The 23,669-nt window shown below is 49.8% G+C and overlaps 1 protein-coding gene across 2 annotated transcripts in view; it reads right to left on the bottom strand.

Annotated features, from left to right (window-relative positions):
• SERPINE2 (serpin family E member 2) overlaps positions 1–23,669 on the bottom strand; it is a 57,061-nt gene that overhangs the window by 21,234 nt on the left and 12,158 nt on the right. For both annotated transcript variants that reach the window (XM_072813466.1, XM_072813467.1), the window contains exon 2: positions 2,637–2,917. In XM_072813466.1, coding sequence (XP_072669567.1) covers positions 2,637–2,895 — 259 coding nt within the window. In that variant the 5' untranslated portion in view covers positions 2,896–2,917. The remainder of the gene's footprint in view (positions 1–2,636; positions 2,918–23,669) is intronic.

The raw sequence follows: 23,669 nt of genomic DNA, 5'->3' as shown, positions 1-23,669 counted from the left end.
TGATTTCTTTTTTTCTATTTTGGAAAAAAAAATGGATGGATAAAATAGACATTTAAAAGACCATAAAACATTGCCACGTGCCACCATCCAGGGACAGTGTGATTTTTACCTAATATCAAGCTCGAAAAGCACGGGGATTAATTTTATGGCAATGTAAGCTTTATTTTATGGGAGCCATTCATACATGCTCTGTTTGCTTTCAGAATATGGAAAAGAGGAAAATAAATTACAAGAACGAAACGTGTTTCTACAGGGAGCTCCAGTGACAGACTCTTGGGGTCCTTTGAAAAGGACACTGTCCTAACAGCCTGCAGTGTCGCCGCGACAGTCTCCAGAGAGCTGACCTATTCCCCACTGTCTGCAGACCCACTGAATAGGGCCAGGGTGAAGGCTGGGGCTGGAGGAGGGGCCCTCTTACCGCCCTACCTATGGTGATGTTCCAGGAGCAGGCCCAGGGGGGCAAGTGCAGGATGGAGGACAAAAGCCAGCACCTGAGGCTTCCGGCCACACGGCTGGTCCCCCACCAGGAAAGAGGGTGCAGACCCTCCTCACTGGTCCAGCACTGCCGGGCCTCTGTCCTCGTGAGCACATCCCTACCCTGAGCACGTCCCTGACCTGAGCATGCGTCTGACCTGAGTGCTCGGTCTCTGTCCTTGTGAGCACGTCTCTACCCTGAGCGCTCTGCCTCCATCCTTGTGAGCACGTCCCTGACCTGAGCACTTGGCCTCTGTCCTCGTGAGCGCGTCCCTAACCAGAGCTCTGAGGCCTAGGCAGAGCTAGGGCAGCTCTGCAGGGGTCTGTCCCCTGACTGGAGCCCCTTCTAGAACATCCCTGCTGGTGCTGCAGGAGAAAGAAGGTGGGGGAGCCAGCAGGAGCATCAGGGTCAGACCCGCAGGAGGGCAGCTTAAAGAGAGTGTGGCTCAGGACCAGGGCCACAGCAGTGGCCGCTCGGGCCACACCCACCAGCAGGGTTGGGGGGGGTCGGCGCCCCGGGACAGGCGGGAGGCTCCGGCAGCGATTCGTCTGGAAGCCGCAGCTCCCCCGGGTGTTTGCGGGTGTTGGTGCCCGGACAGGGTGGCGCGCTCCCAGGGCTGCGCAGGGGCCGACCGCGGACGTGCAAACCTGCAGGCCGCGTTACCGGCAGGGTGCTCCGGGTCCCGGGTGGGGGCAGCCCGGGGGCCGCACTTGATGCAGCCGGCAAGGGCACAGCACCAGGCCCGGGCGACCTGGACCCCTGCCTGGCCGCCCCCTCGCGGCCGGGGTCATCCTGCAGTCAGGACCCAGGACTTTGTGAGGCCAACAGGTGCGCAAGGGCACGGGGAGGGCGCCTCCCTGGTTCGCCACCACGGCGGCCAACATTGGACATAGTGACTTGCTCCCAGCGCAGGTGCGGCGGTGGCACCGAGGACAGTGAGGGCCGCTCTGCTCCCTCACACGGTGCCTGCGCACAAGGTCGGCTGGGCCTGGGGGCGGCGGGGGGGGGGGGGGCGGTCTGACCGCAGCCTGAGGCACCTGTGCCTGCAGACAGACAACCTGTGGGCCGTGCCGATGGGGCGCCTGTGCGCACTCGGGTGCTGAAGCGGCTGCCTTGGGCTCAGGTCATGATCCTGGGGTCCTCAGGTCGAGCCCCGGGTCGGGATCCCCACTCAGTGGGGAGTCTGCTGCTCCCTCTCCTCCTGCTCCTGCTGTCTCTCCCTCTCTCTCTCAAAGCAATAACTAACATCTTTTTTTTTTTTTAAGTTTACAAAAAAAAAGTTTCCATAGATAATTTGAAATGATTCAAATCTTTTCCATTGGGCCTTACTTCAAAAAAATACTTTTTTAAGCTTTTTGTTCTGATATAGTGATAGATTCACAAGAAGTTGCAAAACAATATCCAGGGTGGTTCCATGTGCCTTTCACTCGGTTTCCCCCCAGTGGTAATACCTTGTAGGACTGCAGCTCAGTGTCACAGCCTGGAGATTGCCCCTGGGTCAGGTCGCAGAGCTCATGCACACTGCCTGGGTTTACAGGTATGTGTGTGTGTGTGTGTGTGTGTGTGTGCGCGTGCATGTGAGTTTTCTTTTCTTTTTTATTTTTTAAGATCTTATTTATTTATTCCTGAGACACACAGAGAGAGGCAGAGACACAGGCAGAGGGAGAAGCAGGCTCCCTGCAGGGAGCCCGATGCAGGACTCGATCCCTGGACCCCGGGGTCACGCCCTGAGCTGAAGACCGATGCTCCACCGCTGAGCCCCTCAGAGCCCTCTGATTTTTCTCACCCACATAGATTCATGAGGTCACCAGCACAGTCAGGACACGGGACGGTGCCATCCCAACAAGGCTCCCCATGCTGTCCTCCCTGGCCACACCCAGCCACCTGCCCAGCTCACCCGGCTCACGGGCTCTCAAAGGACATTCACAACCATGACGCACCAGGGACGTGGGGCAGGTGGGAAGCTTTCTCTTTAGAGATGAGTAACCAGGGGAGGGTGGGGAGATCAAGTGACTGAAGTCCCGTGGCGATGGGACACAAGCTTCCAGAAGCGTCACAGGGTCCCGGGGAGGAGACCCCAGCTGCCAGGTTGGTACCCCCGAACCCCACCAGGTGCAGGCCCCCTCGCCGCCCCACCAGCCGGAGCTCAGAGGGCACGCACCGTTCACGCCGTATCTCATCACCGTGGTGAGCTGCTTCTTGGTCCTGCCGTCGGCTCCCAGCTGGAGCATCCCCAGGACGGATGCAATCCCGTGGGGGGACACCACCACGTTGTCATGAGGCCGGGATCGGACAATCTGGTTGAAAACCTGGATTCCTGTGTTGGAGCCTAGCTCCTCCAGGGACAGCGGGTTGAACTGGGAGCACACGGAGGGCAAGGTCACTGCGGCCACGAGGAAGAAGGAGAAATGCCAATTCATGGTTCCTTTCGGCAAGGACAACCTGGAAAATTAAAAAAAATATACATGTGGATTCTTAGATGAACACCTTTGGAGGGACCTACTTTATAGTCAAGTAGGTATGAGTCATTGCACCCCGTATAATTGAGCGCCACGTTAATTTATTTAAAATGAACAGTGTGGATTAAATCCATTTTCGCCATTTTTTGTCAGGGGGCTGGGCGGAGGGAGAGGACGGGAGCCTCCGACTGGTAGGCTCCCAACTATGTGCCAGGCACCATTCAATCTTTCAACTGCCCTTCACGTAACTGAAGCGGTTATTGCCCGAGCGCTGGTGGGTGCGGGGCCCTCGTGGACGTGCTGGGCATAGCACTAGAGATGGCTGCACAAGCCCCCTGCCTCCCTGGACCTTACATTCCCCCAAATAAGCCAGCAGGCAATACAGTAACTTCAGAGAGGGGTCAGGGCCCTGTGCCTGTGAGTGGGGCTGGGGCTGAGGGACACCGCGGGGCGGGAGGGGGGTCAGGTCAGGGAAGACACCTCTGCCTGGAGAACACGTGCGACGCGTCCTGAATGAGAGCGAAGCCCTGCTCCCTGCACCCCGCACCCCGCACGGTACATGGCCCCCGAGATGGGAGTTGGGGGAGGACGCGAGAGGAAGAAGGCCCAGAGACCCCCATATGTATGGCTCCTGGGTTTCCTTCTAGGGGTCCCAAGAAACGACAGGAGGGCTTTAAAGAAAAAAAAAGAAAAAAAGAAAGCGAATCCATCGGGTCGCTAGGATTACCTTATAACCACAGGTTCTCAATTATTATTTTTTTGACCATACACACGCATGTTACTTTCTTAATTAAGGGACTGTTGATTAAAATAAATGATACCCCCACATCTACAATAGGGCAGAACGATCGGCAAATTTGTCCATTGAGAGAATGGCACCGTTTGCACGGATATTGTTGATCACAGTGATTTGTCTGAAGTCCGCGTTCTTTCCGGATTCCCCCTTACTGAGCTTCCTTTGGCTGTGACAAGGAAGAGGTGGGAAAGTCACATGCACTTACGGAAAAGCAAATATTTTCATTAAGTAAGAACTTGAAAGAGGCAGGTGGGAAAACAAAAGCCGAGTTGGGCATGTGGCTAATTTGGCTCCTCCCCTGCGGACGCAAACCTCTGCTAAGCACTAGTTTCCAGAGGGGCCGATCTGTCCTCCTGTCATGTGCCCTGAACATGTGGGAGATTGGGAATGTCTGCAAAGAATGAGAAAGAGGGGAGCCTTTTAGGAAACAGGGGAGCTGGAGTGCAGGGAAAGGAGGCCTATGCGCTCTAGAGAAATTAGGCAAAATCGGGTGTTTGGGGTTTCCCTTGCCTCTTGCCTCCCCTTCGATGCATCCCGCTCCGCTTCCTGCTCCGGGTCATGATAGATGTTTAGCAAATACAGGTGGGATTAGACCTGATGCCTAATACTCTGTTTTTGCCGATTATTTTTTTTCCTGCATCAAAATAATGTTTGTTGAGTGTGACTTTAAAAAAGTGATTGTGGGGATGCCAGGGTGGCTCAGCGGTTGAGTGTCTGCCTTTGGCCTGGGGCATGATCCTGGAGACCTGGGATCAAGTCCCACGTTGGGCTCCCTGCATGGAGCCTGCTTCTCCCTCTGCCTGTGTCTCTGCCTCTCTCTCTCTCTCTGTCTCACATGAATAAATAAATAAAATCTTAAAAAAAAAAAAAAAGTGATTGTGTTTGGTTCTGAGCCTTGTGGTGAGCTCCAGACACTTTCCAAAGGGAGTGAGATTCGCTGGGCTGGAGAGAGGACGGTCATCAAAGTGCCCCACCTGCACCCCCGCTCCCCACCCCTCAGGCCACAAGGTGAGCACTAATGCCCATCATTCAAGGGGATGTTGCAATCGTCTCCTATATTGTGAAACAATTGCATTTTTAAGAATTTAGAACACACAGAGCTTCTCCAAGGCTTAACTGTAAAATAATTGTGTTACGACAGCCTGTCTAAATTCAAAACATGTAAGTGACCTACATACACTCCTACTTTACTTGGGGCTTTCCTATGGCCAGCGTGGCCTGTTTTGGCTTTGGCACCCTGGACTGGCTCTCAGACCATGGCAATCCCCTGAGTTTCGTTCAGCCTGTTGGACGCTGGAGAGCTTCCAAAAGCTGACTAAGGAGGCCTTACTCATTTCATCTAAAAATTAAGACACTGTGTCCGCCCGTCCTCCCTCCGTCCCTTCTCTCTAGAAATAAATCTCTTTGAGACTTAATATACCACCAAGCATTTTACAAGTATAAAACCAGCTGTATGATCTTTTCTACCAACGGTTGAATCTGGTCACTTGCACCAACTTCATCGGCCTGAATCGTTGACTCCCGCCTGAGAGCCTGTTCTGACACCACCTCCAGGACACCTGATCTCTACTCTCCAAGCCTCCCAAAGAGATCCTCCTGGATTACTAACGGTTTGAAGAAATATTTGAACCTGCACATTCATACAGGACATCAAATGGGTTCTGTCTCTGATAGCTTAAAGATGATTCAACCCAATGCTATACAGATTCACGTAGACGACTGTAAAACAGGTAGAAAGGATCAGTAAGAGAAAAATCTCTCCGCTCCGATGTTTCGGAGTCAGCAGAGACAGCCCTCCCAAATAAATAACCATCTTATTTAGCAGGGTTTTGCTTGGTTATGGCTTTTTTTTTGCTAAAAGAACAGTTTCATTATGAAGTAGGCGGAAGGCTGCCACGGGTGTTTTTCTTGGTTTCGTGCATTTGGGACATTTCTGAGAGGTGCCTATGCGCAGTTTCATAACAGCATGTTGGGACGGTGTCGGAGCTGTGCAGGGATTGGAACCGGAGCTATTTTTGATTGATGTTCTGGGCATAACTTCTTCTTGGCCTCAGGTTCCGAGGCGAAACGCTCCCTCGTTCAAGCTCACCTGGCTTATGTACACGTCTGCGGCTGAGCTTTCACTCCTCTCCAGAGTTCAGGAGCCAGGAGAGCGGGTGCTGATCCATAAATTACTCTGGCTTATAAAATTCCTAACTGATACATATTCATGTCCAAGTAGACAGTCTTTTACATGAAATAACTGCTGGAGTTAATCAGGCTCGAAAATGCTTACTCTCGACAACAAGCAGATTCTCATTAGGGGAAGAACATAGTAACCTCCTGTTTATTTTTAGGAGAAATTACACTTGAAACTTTCACATAAGAGAGAAGGAATAAAGCTATTGCCCAAATGTATTGCACCGCCTGTACGGAAGATCGTAAATCTGTTTAAATGGTTCCATTTCTTGAATAATCTTTTCATAACAGTAAACACACACACGTACACACACACAAACCAAGAAGAGTCTGGGTTAGGCCATCACTGGAGGGAGACTGTAAACCTATAAATAAAGCCATCACCACAGGCCTACCTTCCAAATGTGGGATTCTCTTTCCCCACATACTTCTGGGGTCTCGTACTCCAAAACCGCTCCTTCCCCGTGTGAGGATGTCTGGAAAGTAAGTGTGTACTGCTCTGAGCTTCAAATGAGATTCAGTGGGGTGAAAAAAAAGAACGAGCTGGGGGTTTTACCAAGGCCAGATGGGGAGTGCAGCCTTACACTTAGCAACACCTCCCTTCCCGGCTTTGGACGTTAGAGAAACACGCCACCCACAGGTGCCATCCCTTCAACCATCACGTCCACACAGGTCGTGCTCGGATCCGTGGCTCACGGTCTCAAACCCTCTGCTGAACTTCGGTGTCGTACTTCCCCGTTTGCTGCCTATGTTCCCCCGACTGTTCAGAACACTGCATCGGCCTGAAAAATCCTCCGAGGGCGGCTTATGGAAGAGGCCAGCAGTTTGTGAAATCTGCCGACTTTCCTCCTAAAGGGTCTAGGCCCTGGTCTTCCCTGTGCTTATGTCCTCGCTTCTCTCCCTTACCCCCCTGGTGACAGCAGTGCTCCCCTAACTTCACGCACGGCCTGTGGGGGGCTCCCCCATGTTGTCCCAGCTGGGTCTTCTTACCCCCTTCTCTGAATTTCCACAGCATTTCCTCTCTTTACATTTCATTTAGCTTTTCCAGTCTGTTTCTGGAAGCTCATGGAGAGCAGGGCCGTGGGACTTTAGAACCTGAGTGGGCCCTGGGGTCTTATTTAGGGCCGGGTCACTGGGAGTCACCGAATCAGAGGCTGACTCACGGGGCTCACCCGGCTGCTTAAGGGCTTGGTTTGGAATAAAAGGCAGCCTAAAGGTATTTTAAGCAACTCCAAGTTAGAAGATGTCACATGCAATCTAGATTTAGAGTTATTCTCAGGACAAACGACCCTGGTAGCACTGGGTCCTCGTTCCTAGGGCACACAGCTTGCCAGGCAACCACCACGGGGGGGCTGGGCGCCCCCCCCCCGCCCCCACTGCCTCGTGGCTCCACTTACATCACCCCCCAGGCTGTGAAAGCGCTTGTGGGTCACAAAAGATGAAGCTTATTTTCATGAAAAGATGCTTTCATGAAAAGATGAAGCTTAATAGTGCTTTTTAAAATTTTCTATGAAATACATTTTACATACAATACATGAGCAAAAGATAAATAAAATCATATCTGTCAGCTCAAATGATAAATAACAGGATACCTCTGTCAGTTCTATTTAGCATAACAAATAAGATGTACGTAAACAGTTTTGGGGAAACACTGGAAGACTCTTCTGGCTCTAACTCTGAGCCAGATGATTCACATCTGTTTTAGGAGGACCCAGGAGTGTCTAATAAACGGCGAGTATTCCATCCCGTCTCATTCTTTGAAATACGTGTCAAGTGATATATTTCGTAAAAATGTGTGTGTCAAAATCTTAATGTCACGGAAGATTTCCAATGTATGAAAAATAACAAATCCCCAGGACCTAACATGCTTTATAAGGTAGTGATCAACTCCTGGCTTATTTTATTTCTTTTAAAATCAGCAACTGTCTTGCAGCAAACTGGAGACATCATGTAATTCAAAATATCTTCAGCATATACTCAAGAATATATGCGTATGTGTGAATACACACACACACAGTATCATTATCCCACTCAAGAATTACTAACTCTTTACTATGTTAATATCTAGCCAGGGTTCAAAAATTTTTAATAGTTTACTTGAATCAGGATCTTAAAAAATAAAAAAGCTCCACATACATATTGCAACTGGCTGATAAGTCTCTTGCCTTTTAAAAGTCTTGCTTTCTTTGTGACTTCTTCCTCCGAGTTTTTTGTTGTTGTTGTTGTTGTTGTTGTTGTTGGAGAAACCAGGTTGCCTTGTAGAGTGTCCCACGGTCTGGATTTTGCTAACTGCTGCTCAACAGACTCCTCTGTCTTCTGTACTTGCCGCGAGCTCGTGGTCAGACCTAGAGCAGGGGTCTGCAAACTCCCGGGTCAGATCTGGCCACACTTTGGTCTTGGCTACGATTGCACTGAGCCCCTAGAGCAAGCTGCTGCAACAGAGGCTGCGTGGCCAGCAAAGCCAGACACATCTACTCACTACCTGGCTCTTTCCGGAAGGTTTGCCTCTACTGCTCTAGAGCCCGATCAGATTTAGATTTCTCTCTCTCTCTCTCTCTCTTTTTTTTTTTTAAGGAATGTCTCATAGAGGTGTTGTAGCAGGTGCTGGAAGTGGGAGAAAGTGGCCACATGTGTCTCTTTTTTGTGATGTGAGAGGCTGTTCATGATCACTGCCTAAGCGCATTGTTTTATTAGGGTTGCCAAAGGATGCTATTGTCCTTCTAACTTTATTAGCTGGAACACTTCCATAAAAAGACATTTTCCATAACCAACTAATTCCGTTATCCTGAAGTTCAGCTTGTACAGCAAAAGGCAGGATGAATGCTTGATTCGGTTCCTAAGATTGTTCTTAAAATGATGAGTTGGTTACCCCGCATCTCAGAGCTGACCAGAGAGGTTTCGTGTGTTTGTTCATTTAGTATAACTATGAACTTATGTTTTTCAACACTTTTTAATGGTATCGATCTGCAGAAATTTCATTATTTTTTTCTGATGCTCAAAACGAGCCTCTTCAGGTTGAGCTCTCATATGACCTCATAGTCTCAACAGCTTCCTTGTCTTCTGCTTTGATAAGATATTCCAGGCTCATTCTGCACCCTTCTGGCCCGAGCTAGAATCAGCCATTTCCCTAAGGAGCTCTGGTTCTTCTTCGTGGGAGACCTTATTTAGAGACAACCAGAGTATCCTCACCCAGTAAACTCTGAATTAACTGTGGGAGTCCTGAGCAATGTGGAAAATCAAAAATCCAAAGTCCACCGACCACACTAACATCCAAATGTTAAAGTTCAAACTGTGGAAGAGAGACTGCTTACCTGGACACAGAGCCCAAGGCGGCACGCTGGGTGAGGAAAAGATCGGGGAAGAAGCTGGGCATTCAGAGCTACCTGGGATAATCAAAATGGATCATCCTCATGCGAAGGTGGTTAGTCTCCTGGATCAAACCCATCCCGAAGGCTTGTGAGAACCAAATAATGAGAGCACCTAGAGTGAATCCAGCATGGCAAGGCAGGGTCCCAGGTTTATCACAGGTGGGAAGGAGCGACAACCAGCCCCTCGCCTCAGTGAAAGCTCACACATTTATTTTTCTAGAACCGGGAAAGTGCAGATACCCTTCTGGTCTCTGTGTTTGTAGACTCGGCCCCATATTGCTCTGCCTTTAGGCTGAACATTACTTCCACAGCAGCTACAGGAGGCGGAGGGAAACTGCACATGGGATTATATGGAATCGCGGCCTCTTCTGCCCGTTTTCTCCAGAGAAACAAGCATGAAGGGAAAGTGCTGGGCTGCCAGGGAGAGCCGTTCAAGTGGCCGTCGCCCAGCAGTCAGGCCCAAATACTGCCCTCCAACACTCTGCCAACAGGCAAAGGTCGGACACTTAAGGATGTTTGGCAAGAGGCATTCTAGAGACGTCAGGAGTTGATCCACGGTGATTAAGACTGTATCTGCAAAGTGACAGTGCTGGTTATGCACAAATAATTGCCATTAAGCCTCAAACATGCTCCTATAAATGCAGAGACGACTCTGGTATCTCTGCGAACATTACTGAAATGGAGTCCACCGAAACCTGTCTTCACTTTCCTAATATCTAACATGTGCTCTTAAGATGGAAAATTAGATGAACAAGCAAAACCGAAGTGCATCCCGATACCCCTGGGAAGCCTGCAGAGTGTTGGCAGAATGAGTCAGCATCTTTACAACTTAATAGAAGAAACAGGAAATGCCAGCTGATCAAAGTGACGGTAGCCTGGTGGTTTTAAAATGTTTTTTCAGGTTACTGAGAGAGGGTGAGAGACCTCTTGGATTTATTTTTTCCCCTTAAATTTTTATCAGACTTCAAAGTACATGATTGATCTATGACATGCATTAATTTAACCAAAAGGAACCTAAAAACAGGCACGAAATTTTCAGCCACTGAAATATATGGGAAGATATTTAAACGGTTCCTTTGAAGAGACATTTTGTTAAGTACACTCTGACAGCCAAGTGCCTTTCATCCACACATCATTTGTTCTGAAATCTCTGTAAAAGGGGAAGGCCAGGAGGTAGAAGACAACTGGGGCTTTGTTAGTTGTCTATCTTTTAGAATATAGGATTATGGGACATTTATTCTATTTTCCTCTCAGTGTCAGGGGGAATTCATCTAAGGTTCAAATTCCAATTTTACCATCTCACTAGCCAAGAGATCCAAGGCAAGTTACGATCTTTTTACCAACCTCAGCTTTCTCATCTACGCTCTAGTTGAAATCAAATTCCAATACCGGTGATGGGATTTCCATAAGCACGAGAGAAAGACAGTAACTAGCACAGCACCCTGCTCAGAGCAGTACCCAACGAATGTTAGCTCCCCCCGCCCCTTGTCTTCCTCAATGCGCAAGACCTGAAATAGTCTGATTTTTATTTCAACAGCTATTTAAAAAGTCTCAACGATCAAGCTAAGAAAATGGGTCAAACACAATACTTTCACCTTGATTTAGCCCTGTTTGTATCCTGATAACCTCCTTAGGTTATTTTAAGGCACAGTAAGACAATGCTAGTGTATTTCCATGTCTCCGTAAGAGAATGGAGGGCTTCCTCGATGATAGTTGAAGGGGGTGTGATCCAAAGAAATGTCTAACGTTTTTCCGTCTGTTGCCTTAAGTCACTAAATCTGTTTTATTTGTGGGATCGAGTTTGGTAGAAATTTCTTACTGAGAAATTTTTAAGATGCAATAGTTCAAATGGGTGACACCCTCAGTGGCAGCCAAGAGATGACCTAAGATGTTATAGCGCTGGTGACCAGTGGCTCCCGAGCTTTAAAACAAGGTAGCACCTCCTTTAGACGTAAACGTTACAGATACTTCCCAACTAAATATGCTTTTAATACTTGTAAAGATATGTGATAAAAGCTACTCTGAAAAAAAAAGCTACTATGAATTCGTAAACAGTTCAATAAAATGTAAAATCTTTTTTTTATCTGTAATAACATCTGGATACATTTTTAAAAATCATATTGTGGGATCCCTGGGTGGCGCAGCGGTTTGGCGCCTGCCTTTGGCCCAGGGCGCGATCCTGGAGACCCGGGATCAAATCCCACATCGGGCTCCTGGTGCATGGAGCCTGCTTCTCCCTCTGCCTATGTCTCTGCCTCTCTCTCTCTATCATAAAATAAATAAAAATTTAAAAAAAAATCATATTGTGAGGTATTACTTATTCAGTCTGTTCTCAGAGCTGGACCATGAAATAACTTTTCTGACCCCTTAGTATAACTCCGATGTTGTTCACAGGTCCTCAATTCGTAAGTGAGAAATCGATGCTCTCCCTAGGTTGTTGCTGGTAAAAAATGACCAGTACATGTTGGAAGAGTAAATTGATAAAACAGCTTTCTGAAAGGCAACTTGGGGTATGCCTAACCTTAAACATGTATATACCTGTCAGAACAGTTACACCCTCTCTATTAATCAATCCTAAGGTAATAAACAGATTTGGGCCTAAAACGTTCACTGTGGAGTTATTTCTAATAGCAGAATTGTCGCGATATTCTTTGCTGTAAATAATTGCAGTAACGACGATCATTGCAAACCTAAATTTCCAATGAAGGGGTCATTTTACCAGCTTTGTGTATCTTCTTGCTAATATTTGTACCTGTTACCTTCCCAACCCTCCTGGGAGTTGGAGCCCATTTTCCTAGTGGGCCTTACGTGGCTGAGAGTTCACACACAGCGTCCTTTGTCCCTCTGGAAGCCGACAGCCACTAACTACTGGTCTAAGAGTGGCAGAGCTTAGCTCCTTTGCCTTCAGTGGCAGAGACCACTTGAAGGAGGAGTCAACTCCCCAGGGCTCCCCATGGGATTGGGCTGCGGGACCTCACTGGTATCGCTCCCTAACTGGCTGCTTCCTTTCTAGCCCCCACTTCCACCACTCAAGTCACTGTTTCACCCCAGAGCGCTTCCTCAGTGAATCATTCACACTTTCTCCTTGGCTCAGGGACTAAGTCTAGGAGAGTAGAAGGGTCAGTTCACGACATCCACCCAACATGGCATCATCCAGCTGCTGAGAAACTCTATTGGAAGAAAATGTAAAGATATGGTAATATATTCTGGACATATCCTAATTGAAAAAGGAAAACTACGGTATAATCAAGTGTGTAAAAATAATACACAGCACAGAAAAAAAGACGATGGATATCCAGAGATTATCTATGTAATCATTCTGATGGGGAAATAGAGGAGTTTATCATTCTTTATACTATTCTGTATTTTTCAAAATTTCTACAGTGAACACATCGCTTTAAAACAAGTGTCCCTTTTCATTTATAAAACCACATCAGCTGAACTTAGATCAGGTGAGATGTATCGTGGGGGGTGGGGGGCAGAAAAGACTCCAGAGCACAAGAACAGTGGTTAAATCACAGGGTCGTACAAGCCTGAGTACAAAAATGGTAGTTGTTGGAGAAGGAGATAGAGTTGAGAGATAGAGTGGGATCCCTTTATTTATTTATTTTGCAGGATTCAACAATTTTTTAAAAATTTAAATTCAATTTGCCAACATATAGTATAACACCCAGTGTTCATCCCATCATGTGCCCTCCTCAGTGCCCGTCACCCAGCCACCCCATCTCCCCACCCACCTCCCCTACTGCAGCCCTTTGTGTGTTTCCCAGAGTTAGTCTCCCGTGGTTTGTAGCGGGATCCATTTATACACCCTCAGATGCATGTCACACCCCATTCCAACCCACAGACCGTTTCATGGCGAGTTTTTTCATAACTGATGGCTTTATTTCAATGAACATGATTAGACACACTTATATGGCTAAATCTACCTATTAGATATTTAAAGGCAGGGATTATGGTTTACATTTTTTTTTTTATTCCCTGCATTTACCATAGTCCCTGGCATATACCAGGAACTCAGTCTGGATGAAACACGTTGTATTTCAATGGTTATTAACTGTTCTGATCACTATTTCAAGTAGCAGCAGCAACTGCTAGTGCTGATTTATTTTTAAAATTTTTTAAGAGATTTCATTTATTTGTATGAAAGAGAAGGGGTAGTGGGGGAGGGGCAGAGGGAGAGGGAGAGGGAGAGGGAGAGGGAGAGGGAGAGGGAGAAGCAGAAGACCCTGGGGTCATGGCCTGAGCCAAAGGCAGACAGTTAACCGACTGAGCCTCTCAGGCGCCCCTGTTAGTGTTAATTAAAAAAAAAAAAATTCCAATTTGCTTAAAACTTGTGGAGTACAGGGGCGCCCGGGTGGCTCAGCCAGTTAAACATCCAGCTCTTGATTTCAACTCAGTCAGGATCTTAAGGGTCATGGGTCATGAGACCGAGCCCTGTGTCATGTTCCACACTGGACGGCGAAGCCTGCTTAATCTTCTCTCTCTCCCTCTTCCTCTGACCTCCTCTCCCCCGCTCCCTCCCTCTCTAAAACAACAATGACAACAACAATGACAACAACAACAACAAGAAAATGAACTCGTGGAGTACATCCTCAGGTACTCAAGAAAAAGCGTCATCCTTCACTGAATGCCTACTACACACCAGACACCGTACCTAGAGTTTTGTGCCCTCAACATCTAGCTGACTCTTCAACTTAAGGAGGTGTTAGTATTTACACTTTCCAGGGGAAAAGACCAGAGCCCCAGAAAAATTAAATAGCCTGCACAGGTCATACGCAGTGAAGACATGTCTGAAAACTGACACTCTTGGCCAATATGTCATGCTGCTTCCTGTGATGGGGTTTAAAGGGTCAACCGAGGAAAAGGGGAAGAAACACCACTTTCTTTCTACCTCTCTGTCCTGTGCTTCAATTAGCAAATACTAGGAGTAAACAAGTGGCCACAGCTTTATGAGGCACAAGAGTTGAACAGAATATCTGTTACCTCAATGCAGTGGTTTTCAGCGGGGAGGGCGGTGACACTGCCCCCCAGGGGACATTTGGCAATTTCTGGAGACATTCTGGGTGGTCATAACTGGGAGGAGGTGCTACCGGCATCCTGTGGGCTGAGGTCAAGGATGTTGCTAAACATCCTACATGAGCAAGACAACTCCCCACACAAGGGCGAGAGCCTTGCCTGAGCACAAGGAAGCGCACCTTCCCACTCTCCCCCACGCTGGCTGGCTCGAGGACACCCTGACTCTCCTTCATTTAGAATCCAGGCTTCAGTCTGAAGTCCAAGACTGTTTCCTGCCCTGACACCATGGTGGCTCTCCCAAGGGTTCTCAATCCAAGCCTTTTCCATGTGGGAGAAGAGGGAATCCGCAGCTTCCCTTCCGGGAATCTCAGCGGGGAGGCGTGTCACCAGTAAGGAAAGCTTTGGGCTGTCAGCCCCCCTCGTGGAATCCCGTTCACCTCCAGCCTGTTGTAGAGAAGTTCTGCGGCCCGGCCGGGGTGTGGGGCGCCGGGGTTACGCCGAGCTGCAGCCAGGAGCCCCGGGAAGAACCTTCCACCAGGCCCCGATGCCCACAGGCAGAGGAGGGAGAGGAGGAGCCCCAGCCTCCCCTGGAGGTGGTGGCTGCCGGAGCAGGCCCTGTCCCCCCAACTGCTGCCTGGCTCCCCGGCCCCCGCTGCAGCCTTGTTTGTTAGGCCCGGGCCGGCTCCAGCATTCAGAGTCAGGGGACAGGCCTACCAGGTCAGAGACTCGGAGCCAACACTCACCCCCCCTCGATCCTCCTGTGGCCGCTGGGCTCGGCCCCTGGGAACTTGCTGAACTAACTGCATCTGGTTGTGAGCTTTGCTCAGCAAAACTGAGCCCAAATCCTGTTTCCCTCCCCTCCCCGGGGAAAGGGACCAGGGCCCAGCCCGAGGGAGAGGGATCCAGCGGGGGAAGGTGGACTCGGGTCTCCAGCAGGGCCCGCGGCGCCCCCCAACGCCCCTGCAGGACGCCCTCTTTTTCTCCAGAGGAGGCGGGGAAGTCGGTGGCTGCGGGCCCCGCGCTGGCCGCCAGGGGACGTGGGCTTTAATGGGGCAGGACCTGGAGAAATCGGGCACCCTGGGCTTAGCCGGGGAGGACAAGGCAGCCCGGATCCGCCTGCAGAGAGACGACTCCAGGTTCCAGGGTGCAAAACCCACAGCGCGGCTCTTCGGATGTCAGGGTGGGAGTTCCCCGGCCGCCTCGTGAAGGACTGACGGCAGCTGCCATTTGTCCACTTACTTTTCACCAACGTTAACGGACACCAGCGTGACGGGCACAGTGCCGAGGTCAGAACCCGACGCACGGGCAAGACACACTCAGCACCTACTCTCCCAGAGCTGAGGGCCTGGAGCCAAGGGGCCCCACCTGGGCAGGTGTGCCCCCCAGGGAACATCTGCAAACATTTTTGGCTGTAACCACAGGGTGTGGGGGGGCTCTACTGGCTTCTAGAAGGCAGAGGCCAGGAACCCTGCTCAACACCCTCAAGGGCCCAGGAGAGCCCTGCACAACAGCAAGGGGCTGTCGGCTCCACGCGTCAGCAGGGCTGAGGCACAGCTCCGAGGGGGGCTGCATCGGGGGTGGGGGAAGAACACTGAGGCCGAGCTGGATATGATGGGACAAAGGGGGACAGAGAGGGGGCGGGAAGGACTACTCCAGATGGAAGACCTCATGTGCAAAAACATCTTGTGTTAGGAGGTGTCGTAAATGGTTCTGGAAACTGAGATTCTGGAAATACTGTTCTTTTCACACCATCATCATCTTACGGTGTTTCCAAGGCAACATCTACCCTGTGACAACCAGCTCACACGACACCCGCCAGAGGCCAAAGCAGACGGGAGCTGGGAGAACCAATGTCCACCCTGTCCCACTGCCTTCTTTTCAACAATCAGGCTGCTGCATCAGCAGAGGCAGGAGTCAAAACTTTCTTTGTTCTTAGACTTGATACTAAAAGTAAGACTCAGAAAAGGAAAAACTGATAAACCAGACCTCATCAAAATTAAAAAATATCTGCTCTGCAAAAGACTCTGCAAAGAGGATGAAAGGACAAGCAACACCCTGGGAGAAAGTATTTGCAAACTGCATATCTGACCAAGGACTAGTATCTATGATATATAAAGAACTCAGATAATACAACAGTAAAAGAAAAATCAAACACTCCCATCAGAAAATGGATGAAGACACCGACAAACATTTCATTGAAAAGAATCTACAGATGGCAAGCAATCTCCCGAAAAGGTGTTCAACGTCATTTGCCACTAGGGAAATGCAAATTAAAACCACAACGGACCATCACTACACAGCTATCAGAAGGGCCAACATAAAAGCTAGTGATCACGCCACATGCTGGAGGAGAGGCAGAGAGACAGGCTAACTCGCCCTGGTGGGTATGTAAAACGACACAGCCAACTCTGGAAAGTGGTTTGGCAGTTTCTCACAAAGCTAAATGTGCATTCAATCATATAATCCAGCAATCCTGCACATTTATGAAAACTCGTGTTCACACAAAATCCTCTACACCAATGTTCATAGCAGCCTTATTTGTAATAGCCACAAACCAGAAACAGCCCATGTGGATGGTTAAGAAACTGCAGCACATCCACACCATGGGACACCACTCAGCGGTTAAGAGGAATGAACTACTGGTACGCTCAGCAATTTGGATGGATCTCAGGGGAATTAGGCTAAGTGAAAAAAGTCAATTCCCAAAGGTTACATGCTATAGGATTCCATTTACAAAATATTCTTAAAATGACAAAATTACAAAGGTCTATAAAATTATAAACCACATATTAGTGGTTACCAGGTGCCAGGGAGGGTGGGAGACACACAGGGTCCTTATGATGGAGCAGGTTCTCTTGATGCTACCTCCCCTGTGGTGGGGGGCACACAAATCTGCACACACTAAGACTGCAGACAAGTAAATGCACACGCACCAGTGAGTGCCTGTAGGAACCTGAGTAAGATGGATGACTTGTACCAATGTCAACTTCCCAGCTGCGGTATTCATCGTCGTGTATAGTTAGTTATGCACGTGTTACTAGTAGGGGAAATAGGGAAAGGGTGCATGGGATCCCACTGCATCGTTTTTCTTTATAATTGCATATGAATCTACAACTATCTCAAAATACAAAGTAGAAAAAAAAAAGTAAGACTCAAATCCTTAATTAAAAATTTCTGTCAAACAAATGCACCTTAAGACAGATCTTTTTAAAATTTAATTGTTCCTGATCCTGCAAGCATGCTAAAAAACCTCAATATTCTAAAAAAGGATACTGAAAATATGTTTTTGCATACTTATGCCTTTTCATAACTCCCTGATTAGTCTTCTTGGCCTCTGCAGGCTCCTGAGACAAACCAACCAAGTTCAAATCCCAGCTCCATTACTATATGACTTTTGACAAGGACTTCGCAGCATGGTGCCTCAGTTTCTTCATCTGTGAAATGGGTACATATAATAGCAGTCTTGTCTTATGGGCTGTTGTGAAGAATAACAATGGGTAACACATCTCAGGCTCTTTGGACAGTTCTTGAAGATACTAAGAGCTCGACCAAAGCCAGTTCTGCCATTATTGCCACTTACTACCATCGTCATGGTGGCTCAGGAGTCCTTGGATCTCTCCTCAGCTTCTCAAGGCCCACACACCAACCTATCTTCATAGTTCCCTCAATTGCAAAATACCCCCAAATTCCAATTTCTAAAAATCAAGACAAATTTTAAAAACTGACTTTTCTATTTACTTGTCTTTTTTTTCAGTCACGGGCCATTTCCTTCATTTCTTTGCTGTAGGAGGAAATCCAAGGTCTAGTATGTGACTTTATCAGGACTTGACAGCTGGTCACAAGTCCTCAGGGAAGGTGGCCTCATGCTCTAGGGGGCAGCAGCCAGGGTCCATGCAGCCTCCAAAAACAGCCCTGGTGATGGGGTCAGGAAATGATGGATGGTCACTGGGTGACTTTGTAAATGGGCTCAGACTCTGGAGACTTTCCTTGTGTTCTTTCCAAGACTGCCAGGCTCATGAATAAGAAAAAATGTTTTCCTCCCAGCTAAACATGAAATAGGGTGGGATTAGATTAAAACCATTTTTAAAAATTTTAGTGCAGTGAAGCCAGAGGAGACCTGCCCTAGTGGTTGAGGGCCTCAATGGTGCAAGTCTGACCGTGAGCCGACTCTCATCTCTGTTTTACTTGCTTAGATTAAAAAATATATCTAATACAGAAAATGCTTGATGATTTCCCAAAGAAGCCATTTAGAAATAATTCTGAGCTATAGCGGAAAGCCTATTATGATGGCAAGCCGAGAGCAGAGGTAATAGGGGAGAAATACCTTACATTTCAGCAAGCAGAGCTGACTCAAACAGTTTCCTCTAAAAAAAGAAAAATTAAGGAGGAAGATATATAGGAGTGTCCCTTCACCCATCCTCATAGAAATTCTAAGATGGGAGGAAAAAGGACATATTCATCCCTAAACCTGCCATTCTTCCAGGTTCTACAGCCCAGGTGGTGCAGTACCCCAACCATCCAGAAATCTAAGCTGAAAGTATGGGGGGTCCCCCTTCCCAGGGGGGACCTCACCCGAACCACCAACAAATGCTGCCACCATTCTCCCTCTGACACAGTTCCTGGACAGTCTACTCTCTCTCTCCTTTGTCCTCAGAGTCAAGTCACCAGCATTTCTGGAGTAGAACGTGTCTGACACCCGATCCATCGTGTGTACTGTCCCAGTGACCCTGCTGACCAGGAAGGCTGACCATGACCCTTGGCACCAAGACCAGGTGTCCCTGACTCTTACAATGAAATAAAATTCCCTCCCACATCCCATGAGTTGACCTGCTTTGTCTGGACTTGGCTTCCTTCCAGAGACACACGTGTCTCCTGGCAGGTCACAGGAGAGGCCAGGTTCTTTCCAGCCTTGGGCCTCCATGCCCATGGCCCCCTGCCTGGAACACCTGCCTCTCCCCCTCTCTTCATGCCTGTGAGTGAGGGGAGGCCCCTGTGTGTCCTGTTTGCCACTCTTCCCATGCATCCAACATGGCACATGGGACACTGAGGTGGCTCACAAGATGTTAAGGCAGGTTGTATTCTAAAATATTTGGGGAAGTTTTTGTTTTTTTTTTTTTAAAGAAATTCTAGAGCGAGGCTTCATAACGTGGGCACTATAGACATTTTAAGCTGGATAATTCCTTGTTGGAGGGACTATCCTGTGTATTGTAGGACGTGTAGCAGCACCGCTGGCCTCTACCCACTAGACGCTAGTAGCACCCGCCCCCCCACCCAACCACCAGTTGCAACAACCAAATGACTGGAGACGTTGACAAATATCCAGAGACCTTAACCAACGCCCCTGGGGTAGGAGGAAGGATCACTGTGGCTGAGAACCACTGATGCAGAGAAAAATTAGAAATTGGTGGTTAGGACTTTAATGCTGACCACAAAATACCTAATTAACCTACCCTCTGTCTGAGTCGCGCTGAGCAATAATGCATTTCAGTAATCACCTAACCGCCATTTACAACGTCATTACGGTGGGAGCACGCATTCCAACTTCCCAGTAATAGTCATGAACGGCCGCGGAGAGGCTGGTTGGTCCATCCCGAGAGCCACCTCAGCTTCCTGCATCAGTACTTGAGGTGATGTCTGCTGTGAAATGGCTGGCAAAGAGTGGGGGTGGGGGGGAGGCAACAGAAGAGCTGGGGGAAGGACGGGGTTCCCCACACCTGACCTGATCTTTTGTCATGTCCAGTGCGTGAGACTAGGAGAGAGAAACGAGAGAAACAAGACCACATCTTCACGTTGGGGGTCTCTCGTGGGAGCACCACCCAGAGAGCCCCCAGTCGGCCAAGCATCCTCAGTCTTTCTGGGGAGGGTGGGGGGCGTAGCCCAGGAATGCAAAGGGAAGGACTGAGTCTCAGTACCGCGCTCACTCCCTGTCCACTGCCCGGCCCTCTGACTAATGGAACGCTGCTGAGCTTGGGGCGCCTCTTCGGGAATGCGAAATGACATCCTAGTTCTACCTGCCACACTGCAACAATATTTTCAATTATTGGTTAAACTGCAAATGCCCCGTGAGTCATTTAAATAAATCTCACATGTATGAAATAGTCAATTGTGTTCTCAGAGCAATTCCCAGCTGTAAAAATAGAGCCACACGGAACATATTTTTTCTGCGGCTAATTGAAAATACTGCACATATAATGCATGATTTAAAGCACCCAGGAGGAATTTCAATTTGCATTCCCTATTTTAAAACGTGCAATCAAGTGCTGTCTTAAAGCGCCCTACACATTCAAGCCACTTTGCTTCGCTCAAGCCCCAGCCACTTCGAAATTTTCCGGCCATGGATTGATGACTGAGGCTTTTAATGCTCTGAGCGACTTTTCACCCGGTGCCTTTAGCAGGGCTGTGTTTCCCGAGAAAACAAACACTCTTAGGCTGACTGGTTCGAGCCCCTGCAGCCCGGACGAAATCCCCTGGGGTGGCAGCGAGACGCGTGCCAGGCGGAGTGGAGCGCGTGTAAGGCCCCCCACGCGGGCGTCCCCAGGCGTGGCCTCTGCAGGGACCCATCAGGCCCACCCCATCGGGTTTTCTGCGTTGACCACAGCAAGTGAAACGGTCACACACAAGAGGCCGGGAATGGGTGTTGGAGCAAATGGTCCCCTGGTCCCCTCATTTTAACTTCTGGGGGGAAATTACAGGAGGCGGGTGTCTTCCAAAACAAGTATACGCGTATCTATTGGCACAGGATCTAGAAACACTTCCCGGGTAGGAAGAGGGAACAGGGGCGGGGAGGGTAAGAGGAAATAGTTGACGGCTTTAGGACAGGCCGCTCCTGCGCTGCCTGCTGCCGGCCCGCGTCTCGGGGCAGAGACAGGTAAACACACAAAACCCCCAAGGAGTACTCGGAGGGATGACGCGTCTATACTGACCCGCATGTCTGGCAGGAGAAGTTCTGCAAAGCTCAGAGACGGCCCGGAGTGATGGGATGGACGCATGGCTCGGACGCGGCCTCTGGCTCCCGGGCACCGAGGTCCTTGCCTTAGCCTGCCTCTACTTCTCCTGCCGCGCTCCCTGCCAGTGGCTCCCGGGGCTCGGCTGGTCACAGAAGGAACCTGCGCCCCCGTCAACACAACTGTGGTGCAGGCCCAGGCCTGCCTGCGTCAGGCAAAGGACCACAAGTGCCCTGGACTCGGTCTCTTCAGCTGTAAAATCAAGGGCGACCCTCCTCTCCCACCTCATCCCTCAGAAGGTCACCGGGAGGATGACAGGAGACCTGGTCCCCGGCCCCGACGTGACGAGCTGTACGCACCACGCAACGTTTCCTCCCAAGACCAGCCTTTGACTTGCCGGCGTCCAGCGCGGAGGCGGAATGAGGACTAAAATCCATGACGTGACCAAAGTCCCCGTTACCTGCGTGTGGCCTGTGCTCTGAGGTGCTGACGGGCGAGCTCGGGCTGCGGGGGTGAGCCCGCTCCGGTGGTGAGGTCGCGTTCCAGAAGGGCACGCGCCCCAGGCCTGGCGCCACCAGCGCGGCGCTGACAGCACCCGCCGGGAGCCCGGCTGCGGGAAGGCCATCAGAGAGCTCCCCCCGCGTCCCCAGCCGAGCTCGTCGGCTCACCGAGGGTCACGCGAGCGCCTCTGGATGCAGCTGCGGGATCAGAGATGCAGGGGGACCGAGCCATCCGCCCCCGCCACACGGCGAGGCCCTCTCCACCCAGGGCGCCCGCCTCTCCCTTGTCCAGCCCCTGGGTCCCCTGGTTTCCTCAGTCAGAGCTCAGCATTGACACGGACCCCATTCCCCAGCTCCCGCCTTCTCTCTCGTTCCCACGTGCCGTTCCCGGGGTCCCTGATGATCCTCTCTCGCCCCACAAAGCGCCCCCCGCCGCCCCGTCTTTCATCGATCGGGTCCTACTTAGCCCGTGCGCTCGTGGACGGCATCGCCCCCCCACGGCAGCCCCCCTGCCCCAGCGAGAAGGTGCGCAGCTCGGCCCGCTCCTGCCCACCCACCTTCTGGCCGCCCTGACTACACAGGCCTCAACGAGCGTGTGAAGCAGCATACGCTGTGGTTCAGAAGGGGTCACTTTTCTTTCTGTTCTCCCCTCCCGTGAAGCACTTTAACTCGGAGATTTCCTGACATCGTCTCGGGGCCTGTCATCGCTCTGAGGTGTCCGACCGCTTCGCCGAGCACATCATCTCCTTTCCTTTTTTTTTTTTTTTTTTTTTTTTCATCATCTCCTTTCCACCCAAGTTGCCTGTGATACGGCACTTTTCAAATCCGGTGCCACACTGTCCCTGAAAAATCGCTCCTAGGCCACGAGAAGCCCTTCACGGGCCACCAGGACAGTGGCCTTGCCCTTCACGATGGCCCCGGGGTACCGCTGACCGCTTGGCTTCTGAACGTGAGCCTTAATAGTCTTCGCAAAACTTCGCTCAATGGAGAGGAGCTACCTCCTCAGCAAACCCGTCCTCTCCTCTCTGAACACGAGTTGGGGCTACACTTCCTAGCCCCTGCGGTACGTGGACAGCAGAGCGTCCATGACACGGGAACATACTCAGTGAAATGGGGACAGGAGTGACGTACGCCCCCTCGGACCTGGCCCATCAGGAGCCGCCGTATGCAATCCTCCGTCATCCTTCTGCGTCCGCTAGCTTGACGCTGACACGCACCATGGCCTTGGGGGCTGCCTGCTAAATTAGCGGAGCCAAAAGATGGAAAGAGGCCGGTTCCCTGAATCACCAGATTTGGGACATACGTGCCCATTTTGGGGCATTATTCAAGTGGAAGTTCATGCCATGGTTCACATTCAGGTTTATTTATTACAGTGATCAGTATTACCTTAAAGAGCACGGCATTCAAAATTTGGAAATTCTGAAGTCATGACCTCAGGAATAATTACTAAATCCGGATTCTAATTCTGTGCCCCCCCTTTTTTTTGTAAACCCTTTCGTATGGTGCAACCTCAGCGAACATTCAGAATAAACCTTGATTAAGGGGATGGCAAGCTTACGCGCCCTTCTCTCTTCGTTCTCAAGACTCACTCATGAGTTTCATCCAACGAGGGCTTTTGGTGAACTCTGACTAATGAACTTATCATGACTTTTGTAAAAGGAAGACTTTGAAAAGACCCTGATATATAGGAATCCCCAATCTCCCTGAGGAATAATTCTGGGGAAATTTTTCATTTTGCATTCACGTACACAGTTTTCAAATTAGAAAACACTTTTTTGGGGAAGCTTGGGTGGCTCAGCAGTTGAGCATCTGCCTTCAGCCCCAGAGTGTGACCCCGGGGTCCTGGGATCGAGTCCCACATCGGGCTCCCTGCATGGAGCCTGCTTCTCCCTCTGCCTGTGTCTCTGCCTCTCTCTGTGTCTCTCATGAA

This window comes from Canis lupus, chromosome 36 (genome assembly GCF_048164855.1).
Source record: "Canis lupus baileyi chromosome 36, mCanLup2.hap1, whole genome shotgun sequence".
NCBI lineage: Eukaryota > Metazoa > Chordata > Mammalia > Carnivora > Canidae > Canis > Canis lupus.
Note: the sequence above shows the minus strand (reverse complement) of the source record. Positions and strands in the feature narration are given on the sequence as shown.